General features: G+C 41.6%; 1 protein-coding gene across 1 annotated transcript; it reads left to right on the forward strand.

Moving 5' to 3' along the window:
* Window positions 1-1377: 1377 nt before the first annotated feature.
* Window positions 1378-7622, forward strand: adnp2b (ADNP homeobox 2b). The gene is made up of 4 exons (XM_076302371.1): window positions 1378-1661; window positions 3091-3207; window positions 3774-3866; window positions 4421-7622. The coding sequence occupies exons 2-4, from the start codon at window positions 3100-3102 to the stop codon at window positions 7181-7183; spliced, it is 2964 nt and encodes a 987-aa protein (XP_076158486.1). The 5' UTR covers window positions 1378-1661; window positions 3091-3099; the 3' UTR covers window positions 7184-7622.
* The last annotated feature ends 2342 nt before the right edge of the window (window positions 7623-9964 follow it).

The following is a 9964-nucleotide window of genomic DNA, read 5'->3' on the forward strand; positions in this document are numbered from 1 at the left end:
GCAGGGGCCAATCAGGACTGCCTATGCAGGGGCCTAGGATCTTGTGCCACGCCCCTGATACGGGTAGGCATTCAGTGTGTTTGAAATAATGAATTTGATAACTTTTCCTCTACAAAGATGGGAAATATTATGTGTGAAGGGAATTAAAGGTGCCTGTCTCAAATACTAGCCGGTGCAGTTTGGTGATTTGGGGAAATAAAAGCCTGGGCTATTATTTGAAGTTTTACGATAATGTGGGGAAACGTCATAGTTTTTAGTGTATTTTAGGGTCAGATAACAATGTAAAAAATAGATATTGCTTTTTTATTTTTTTAAGAAGCACAAATCAGCTTTATCAACCATCTCTGGTATAGTGATCCTACGGGTCAAATTTCGTGCAGTTCTGAACCCGTCAGCCAAAGATACTTACAGAGCCCCAGTTTTACAGAAGGAAAAAAAACTGACGAATATGATCGCTGCTACATGGAGCCGCATTCAAAGAATCTTAAGCCTAAAAGTAACTCCATAACTGGCGAATTAAGGAAACTCCTAAAAATAATGGGCATCCAGAACACCTGGAACACCTGTTGGCCCAACGTTGGCATTGGTTGGCAGTGTTGGAGATGAAATTTCAACGATTCACAGCAACGGCAGCCTACAATGTGCGTGGGAATAGTTTTAACAAGTGTACAGTTGGTTATGTTACACTGATGATATAAAGTTAGCCAGTTAGCAACCTAATGAAGCTATCGAATATTAACTTGCAGAGAAATTTGTTGTCAACATTGGGAAATCGAGGGTGAATTAGGTTGTTAGCATACACTGGACAGTTAAGTAAACAAACCACTGTGTTCAGAAACAAGCGGAACCCCATTTGAATTTAAAACAAATGCATAAAGTGAACTGCTAGCAAATTTGCCCATTGACTACCATTGTGTGTTAGCATGCTTTACCCAACATGGGGGCAGTAACCTTGCCAAACCTTTCTGCCGACTTTATATAAAACCCAAAAAGGCTATGCGTACAATGGATTTCAAGTGATCTACAAATTTAAGATTAAAAAAAGCATGTATTCACGAGTTCACACTTATGCTCAGAAAAAGCAAAAATTACAATGGGTGTTTTAGCATTATGTTTTGTTGGAGTGGGCTAGCCTTGTTCCTGCGTACCCATTGGATGATAAGCAATGGGGTGAGATGACGTAATTCATTCAGTCCCACCCACTTGATCTTGTTGCCTAGCAACCCATGAGCCTTTCCCCTCTTCAGCTAAACATTTGAATGTTGATCAACACAAGTCAGTATTTTCTATATCGCCTAGCCTTGGTCTATTCATTCAACTGACATACAACATGCCAAAAGTTGAAGAAATTCCAAAAGTTTAGATCCCCTTATTTTATTGGCTGGTCCAATTTCATGCAAATGGAACGACATACGTCATTTCCTTTGAAGAGAATCGCCATTTTCTCTCGTAGGGCCTACTGAGGCTGATCGTGTGTGTCATTTTGGTACAGGCGATTATAACTTATGCATCTTCCTGATACATTTGACCCCGCCAAATACTGTGGTGGAGTGCATGTCTTGTGGCACAAGAATCACCTTTGTGTAGCCTGAATGTCCTGATTGGCGGATTGTAACGTAGCATACGAAAAAGCGGGACCTCCTTGCAAAACTCGCGTTAAGGTAACTTAATGCAATGCTTTTAACGTTAGCGTTATAATGAAATGGGCTGAATTTGTAGCTATTGTTCACAGCTCACAAAAGCATGTGCTATATATGGTTGGAACTTCTAACTGATATCCCGGTGTGTTCATTTTGTAATGGAAGAACATCTTGAACATAATGCTTTTGTTATCGTCATGCCTGGATGTAGACTTGCGGTGATATTTGTGGACGTTTAATCAAGGGTCAATTACAATCATGGAATTTTCGTTGAAGAACGCATTAAGGCACACGTGCATAATTTTAAAACAAAATTCATGACCACAAGAGTTGGCTCTGTTCGGAACACTATGTACTTGACTTGATGTTGGTTGTGAGCAGACGTACGCTAACTTATATAATACATAAAAAAAAATCTAGTACATACCTGTAATGTTCATCATTATAAAGTTGGAGCGCTATTTCATCTAATGATGCGACGAAGTGTGCTTGTTATCGACGTCACTGCTTCGCGCCAGAGTTTGCATCAAAATGCTTTTGAACTTGAGTGGTCATTCATTGATAGCATGCAGCTTTGTTTATTATGCATGACGTCTCGCTCTCATTTTTTTTTTTTTTATATGATAGTTAGTAGTTGATGTAGGCTATAGCTTACAGATATTCAGAACTTTATGTGACATGTTGGTATTTCTATGTTCATAGGCTGAAAACGTTTGCTATTGATAAAATGTCAAATTATGGCATACATCTTGTACTTGTGTTGTATACATTAGTACTATTCCTCTTTCATTCCCCTAAATCGGGAAAAAAAGCAGCTCAGCTTACCCAGCTCTCCTCTATTTTGCCTAACTGCATTAAATGGGGCAGCCGTGGCCTGCTGGTTAGGGCTTCAGGCTTGTAACCGAAGGGTTGCCGGTTCGATCCCCGACCAGTAGGAAACATGTGGGCGGGGGGAGTGGTACTGAGTGGCACTGTTCTTCCATGCCCACATCCATGGCTGAAGTGCCCTTGAGCAAGGCACCTAACCCCTCACTGCTCCCCGAGCGCCGCTGTAACGGGCAGCTCACTGCGTCGGGATTTGTGTGTGCTTCACCTCACTGTGTGTTCACTATGTGCAGAGTGTGTTTCACTAATTCACGGATTGGGATAAATGCAGAGACCAAATTTCCCTCACAGGATCCAAAAAAGTATATATACTTATACTTACTTATACATACTTAAATCTCCATGTAGGCTCATGAAAAATGGCCAGTGCTAAAGGTATGCAAGTGTGACATTAGCCTACAAATTGTCTACAGGGATTATGCGATAAAGTAGGCTAAGCACGAAGGTCTTTGCATTGTCGTCCTTATGGTCACTTTTAAGACAAAATAAATGAACTGTGAGCCATCTTGTCAGATGCCATCAAATGCTTTGGTTACAAGAAGTTCATGAAAATATATCTTTTCAGGTGCAAGAGATGTATCAAGTTCCTGTTTTAGGCTTGGACAAAATCAGAAGATCAAGGAAGAATGTGAAGAGTATTTTAAGTGAGTTTGGACTTGAGCAATGTGAGGTCTTTTCCCAGGTAAGGGGTGTGTGTGTACACGTGCATGCATTTTGTTCTATCAATAGCTTCACTGAAACTTTCACTGACCCAACTTCAAACACATTGGATAGCTTACAAAATTGTAAACTCCATCAACTAATCATTTCCATTCAGTACTTAACTCACATTCCTCTTAAGTTGCAATAAACTACTAATATGGCTTATAATGATGCTATGACGCTTCTACTTCTGGTACCAAGATGGTGCCAGTCACCTGTTTGTTTTCTCTGGTTTGCCTACATGTGAAGCAGTCCTCAGAAGCCTCATGTATTTGTATGTGTCGACTGGACTTTTCAGGGAACTGTATTATACAGGCTCCAGTCAACCTTGCTAAGAGCTGTCTGAGGTTCCAGATTGAGAAAACACTGGCGAGAGAGCCTTTACCCTATTGAAATGTTATTGATTATTTGTATTTTTTCTCTTTTTTATTCTATGTGTTTATACAGTTCCTTAATGCAGTTGACCCTTCTGGTGTCTGAAAAAAAATGATTGAATATGATGGTGTTTAGCTGTCAAAACTAAATGAAAATGTGTTTCTTTGGTAGGAGCTGGAGGAAGATGATCCGGTGGAAACCGCTTTCAGTAACACTGAATGGAGTGATCTCACAATAGGATTCCATGGCAGGAGAAGGAAAAAGGTAATACTTTTGGACAAGGACAGAACTAAACAGGTCATTCACCACAAAACAAACAAAGATTTGTATCAATAATTGGTTTCTTTTGTGTGTGTGTGTGGATAGTAGTGATAGTGTGTGGAGTTACTGATTTTGTGTTTGCAAACAGTTCTATATAGAATGCAGTCAGTAGTAAATGCATACTCTGATCAACTACTTGGTTTTAGAAGTTACATTCTACTGTTAAAGTAGAAATCCAGCGAGTGACCTCGAAAAATGGAGATCTATGTGAATTTACAGAAGTCCATAATTTCCTAATTTTCACATAGATCAGTGTAAATTGATGACCTTCAACCTTATGTACTTTTATTCGGTTTCAGTATTGGCTGAATCATCATTAACTGCCTGTGTTTAGGACAGCACACAATTGTAGGGCTATAAGCACCTATAAGCTTCTGTTTTATGTTGGTCTATATGCTTTGACATTAACCCAGTTTTCGTACAATAAAGAACAGAGCATGTGTCACAATTTTGTGGAACATTTTAATGTTAATAGCTCGTTTCCCCTCTTTTTCCAGTGGAGTTATCGGACACAGGCTCTCTGCTGTAGCCTGTGTAAGTATTCTGCACGTTCTTGGAATTCGTTCCATGGTCACATCAAGTGCTACCATCCAGATGGGAAGAACCTGGCTTTCCTGAGTGCTTGTTCTGCCTGTTCGTTTATTGGTCACCCCAGAGTCCTCAAGAAGCATTTTTCACTTTTTCATTCTGATCTTCCCAAACCCCAGCCTTTGGACTCTGGACTTTCACCATTGAGAAATACAGCAGCTGTAGAAAAGTACGGCTGTAGGAGGTGTCCGTATGAGGATCCTTTGCTTTACTGCATAAAGAAACATGTTCTCTTTAGGCATTGCCTTCCTCTGTGGCACAAGTATGCTGGTCAGAGAACAGAAAGTGAGCAGAAAGCTGGGGGGGGTCCTAATAAATACTACTGCAAGAGCTGTGGCACATCTGCTGAGACGACAGAACATCTAGTGTATCACATTTTGACCTCTGAGAAACACAAAGATCTGGGTACCCACATCCATGGCTTGATCTGGCAAAAGCTTAAGCACAAGAAACCATACTCAGTTTTATCTCCAAAAACCCAGCTAATGCTTGCTCCGAAGCCAGCTCCAACTAATACAACCCTATTGAATCCCGTCCAGACCAGCATCCCTGTAGCGGCATCGTCCAGCAACCAGCTGCCAGTGACAGGTGGGCCTTCATCTGGTGTAGTTTTAAAGGGCTTGTCCAGCAGCAGTAACACAATGATGTGTGGCCAGGGGAGCACACAGCTCCTTCCTGTTCAGGCTGCTGCTCTTGTTCAGCTGGCCAGTGCAGAGGCAAAGGGTTTGCTTCGACCTGATGTTCCAGTGACCCATCCCAATGCACAGCCTTCACTCGTAGGTGTACCCCCAGCCTTGCCTGCAATGCCAACAGGTCCATCTACACACCTTCAGTCAGCTGTGCCTAATAAGCAAGTGCCCATAGCTGTTGGCATTTCTGGACAACCACCGCTTAAACAACAGGTGATGACACAGCAGGTAGCTGTTCCCTCAAGAGCATCGCTGACTATTCCTGGACAAGGCCCCCTAGGTCTCACTCCTCAGCCTGCTTTAATAACTCAAAATCAGACTGCTCCCAGGGCAACAATGCTTACATCCCAGTCCCTACTTAGTCACCTCATTCCTACAGGCAACAAGGTCAATGGCCTGCCAACTTATACTTTAGCCCCCGTACAGGTAAATCTACCTGTTCAGTCAAGTAAGGGACCAGTTGTCAGTAAAGTGCCACTTCCAGTATCCCAGAAGAACTCTGCATCCCAACCAAACAAGCCCCCTGGCAGCACCTCACTGGAATCTGGTAAAGCCAAAAAGTGGACGAGCTGCCGTTTCTGCAAGGAACTTTTCCCATCTACTCTCTACAATGTGCACATGGAGGTTCACAAACTTAAGTCAAAAACAGGTCTTGCTGCAAGAGCACCATTCTTAAGGAAAATGCCTGACAAAACTGTCAAGTGTTTGATGTGCAAAGTCCTGCTTTCCGAAAAGGGCCTTTTTGAGCATATGCAACATGGAATGACATGCCTGTATTGCCCAGGGCTGTTTTATTCCATCAAACACCTCCTAGAACACATTGGATCAGACCACAGCCCTTTGCAAAAGGAAAACTGTGATTTCATGAGAAGAGAATATAGACTTTATTCAGATGAATGTGGCAATCTCCTCTTCCCTTATTTTGACATAAACACATCCGCCCCCAAAGAAATAATGGGGGAACATGAAGTGAATCTTGCATTAGTGACCAGTTCCCTTGACTTAATTTTTGTGAAGATGTCACCTAGTGTTGCAAAGCCAGTGTGTCAAACCTCCACAAAGACAAACGGCAATCAGTGCCCTTTCTGCTCAGAGGAACTGATGAGTGCAGAAGACCACCGCATACACCTGAGAGAAAAGCACTTCATCACTCCTACAATCCATGCCATTCTCAAGACCCCAGCCTACAAGTGTGTGTACTGTGGAGGAGTGTATACTGGTAAAACCACCACAAAGGCAATCACTGTTCATCTCCAGCGATGCAAGTGTGCTCCCAAGACCGCACTCGATGCTGAGAGGCTCCTAAACACAAGACGCATGGTTACCCAGAGTAATGGAATCAACCAGCCTGGCAGGCAAGCAAACCCAGGTACGAAACCTGACAAACCTGAGTCAGACATAGAGGTCCAAAGAAAACTGAGGCTTGAGATGGCTGTGAAGGTGGCTATGGAGGCTAACAAGCGGGAGAGGGAGGCTCGGGCAGCCAGAAAAAAGCTTGAAAGGGAAAAACATTCTGCTTCTCCCTCGGTTGCACCTGAACTTCTGTTGGATCCCTCTGTGCAATTAGCCTTGGATACAACAGGCATGTGGAAGAGGTCTTTTGAGGACAGACGAGAATTTCTCACAAAGTACTTCCACACGAAACCTTACCTGACCAAGAGCGAAACAACTTCCCTCGCCAATCACCTACTGCTTAACAAGTCAGATGTAGCTTGCCACTTTGGAACAAAGCGCACAAAGTGCATAAGGTCCATTCAGAAACACAAGTCAAAGGTTCTTCTAGGTTTCAACATGGCTGAACTGCGAAAAGTAAAGCATAACCTGTATGTCCCTGAAATAGAGCCAGAACGAGAAACTGAGAAGAGTGACAGTGAGGCTGACAGTGAAGAAGATGAAGCTCAAGTTGAAGAGATTAAGGCACATGATGCAGACTGTGAGGGGGGGGAGTTAAGAGACAAATTACAGAAGCAAAATGATGTTTGATTCAACCTTCTCTGTAAAACTGATGATCGTTCCTTAAAAAAAAGATTTTGAATGGTTTAGCAGCTGATTTTTACTTTAGCTACATGTTGAAATGTATAAACTGCTTGGAAGGAAAATGTTTTTTACCAAGGCAGGTGTTGTTATGTTATGTGATGTCGTTTTGATTTTCTTACAATAATTTATCTAAAAAATGCATAGATCATACTTCAAAGCAATCTGTGAGTTAAAACACTGATATTTAAAAAACAAAGCAGTTTACAGCAGTTCATATTCATATCTTATTGCCAAATAACTGACTGCATTTTTATTTACATAGAACTCATGTCTTTGTTTGCTCTTAGTGGAGTGTTCTTGAACAGCCCAACAGAAAAAAGAGAACAAAAATACAACTTATTACCACCGAATCTGTATTTTCAACCTATTAAAATGTATGTCTTCATGCCCTTGTAGTTTTTTGTTGTTGTTGTTAGTAAAACATATCTGTCCACACACAAGCATCAGAAGTACAGTGGGGAAAATAAGTATTGAACATGTCAAAAAAAATTGAATAAGCATACTTTTAATGAGGCTATTTGCATGAAATTTTCACCAGACATTAGTATTATAGTATATTAGGTAATCCACCCATATACAAATTACAAACATTAATGTCCATAAGTTTAGTTATGAGTAAAAAAAGTGGAATGGCACAGGAAAAGTATTGAATACGCAGCAAGAAAAAGCAGTACGCAAAGGCAAGGAACAAGCTGGAAAGTTGTTAGAGTAATTATCCCTCCTATCTGCAAATTAATATAAGCTGGGTTAGTACATATTGATGGGCTATGAAAAGGTTTTTCATTACACAAGAAACATTTCATGATGGGTAAAAGCAAGCTCTCCCAAGACCTTTGCAACCTTTCAAGATTTCTGACCAGGAAGTCAAAAGAGTAGACCAAGAGCCAAGGACCACTCGGAGAAAGCTCCAGAAAGAGTTGGAGGCAGCAGGTACAATTGTTACAGAGACAATCATAGGTAATGCACTTCACCACCATAGCCTCTGTGCACATTCACCCTGCATCACTATAACTGAAGAAAGTCATGTTGAAGCACGTTGAAAGCTTGCACAACATTTGGATAAGCCTATGAGATACTAATGAAATACTGAGACTGGTCAGGCGAGAGCAAAATTGAACTTTTTGGATGTCATACTAGCCTACACACCATATTTGGAGGAGAAATGGCACTGTGCATCACCCTAAACATATACCCAACAGTGAGGTTTGGAGGTGGAGGCATCATGTGGGGCTGTTTTTATTTCACGGCGCTGGCAGACTTCATACAGTTGAAGGAATGATGAATGGAGTCATTTTGGTCTGGGAGAATCTTGCCATCCACAAGGATGATGAGGATGAGACATGGCTAAAAAATGTTGACGTGTTCAATACTTATTTTCCCCGCTGTACATATATCACCTGTTACTTCTGCAATAAGCCTGAATTAAAAAATAAAAACTCAGAGATATATGAAGGTGCTATGCCATTCAGAGCTTTGGAAATAATTAACATAACCTTAAAATCAATTCCATAGGAAACAAGGAGCCAGTGCAGTTCAGCTAACACAGGGGTGATGTGCTCTCTATTCTTGGTCTTAGTTAAAAGTCTAGCAGCAGAGTTCGGTATGAGTTCCAATTTCTTTATCTTTTTCTATACTTTTTTTGGGGAGACCAGTAGAAAGTGCATTGCAGTAGTCTAACCTGCTAGTAAGGTGATAAAGGCTTAGTTTTTCAGCATCTTGTTGCGTTAAAAAGGGCTGCACTTTGGCAATGTTTCTCAGGTGGAAATAAGCTGTCTGAGTAACTTTACTGATATGGGGCCTGAAGCTTAACTTTATATCTAAGATATGTCTGATCTTTCAAATATTGTACATGATGAAATGATGTGTGTATGGGGGGAAGGGGGTGTGTGGGTATGGGGTGTGTGTTTGGGGGGGGGGGGGGTGGTAGTGTAATGGTGTGTGAGTGGGGGTGGTGTGGGTGAGGGGGATTAATGTGTGTGTGTGGAGGGGAGTAATGGGGTGTGTGGGGATGAAAAGGGAGATGATGAAATGGTGTGTGTGGGGGGTATGTTGTGTGTTTGGGGTGTGTGGGGTGGTGTGATGAAATGGTGTGTGTGTGTGTGTGTGTGTATGTGTGGGAAGAGTAATGGTGTGTGGGTATGGTATGTGTGTTTGGGAGGGGGTTATGGTGTAATGGTGTGTGAGTGAGGGGGGTGTTCCTGTATGTGGGGGTGGGGGGCAAGTGGCAAGAGAGATATAGAGAGAAAAAAGAAAAAGAAAGAAAACCCTGAGGTTTGAGGTTCATGAGGAAGATAATGACAGTTCAGCATCTTGGGCTTGTGGATAGAAACTGTCTCTGTATCTGCTGGTACTGGTGTGCAGACTCGTATACTTCTACCAGATGTGTGGAGGGTGAAGAGACTGTGGCTGGGATTGACAAGGCATATCTCAACAACAAACAAGTGAATGTGAATGAACAAAAAAATGACCTGTAATTGTTTTCAATTGGTGCAACACCATGACCATGTCTGGAAGTTTGTAGCGTTTTCTTTAATAGAAATTAGGCTATCCAAAACAATTACAGTAAGAATTAAATTATTTTTATTTTGGGCTACTTATGGTTGCATAACTAAGAGGAGTGTATGGAATAAAAATATGTAAAACTGGTTGAGCTGGCCAGATACTCTATGACTTTTATTCTGATATTATTTGTTTCGTACCGAAACCGGAAATTTCACAAACACTTCC

Source organism: Alosa pseudoharengus, unplaced genomic scaffold (genome assembly GCF_046254945.1).
Source record: "Alosa pseudoharengus isolate Yale_2024_CS ecotype anadromous, Long Island Sound unplaced genomic scaffold, YU_APseudo_1.1 YU_APseudo_1.1_scf_23, whole genome shotgun sequence".
Taxonomy (NCBI): domain Eukaryota; kingdom Metazoa; phylum Chordata; class Actinopteri; order Clupeiformes; family Clupeidae; genus Alosa; species Alosa pseudoharengus.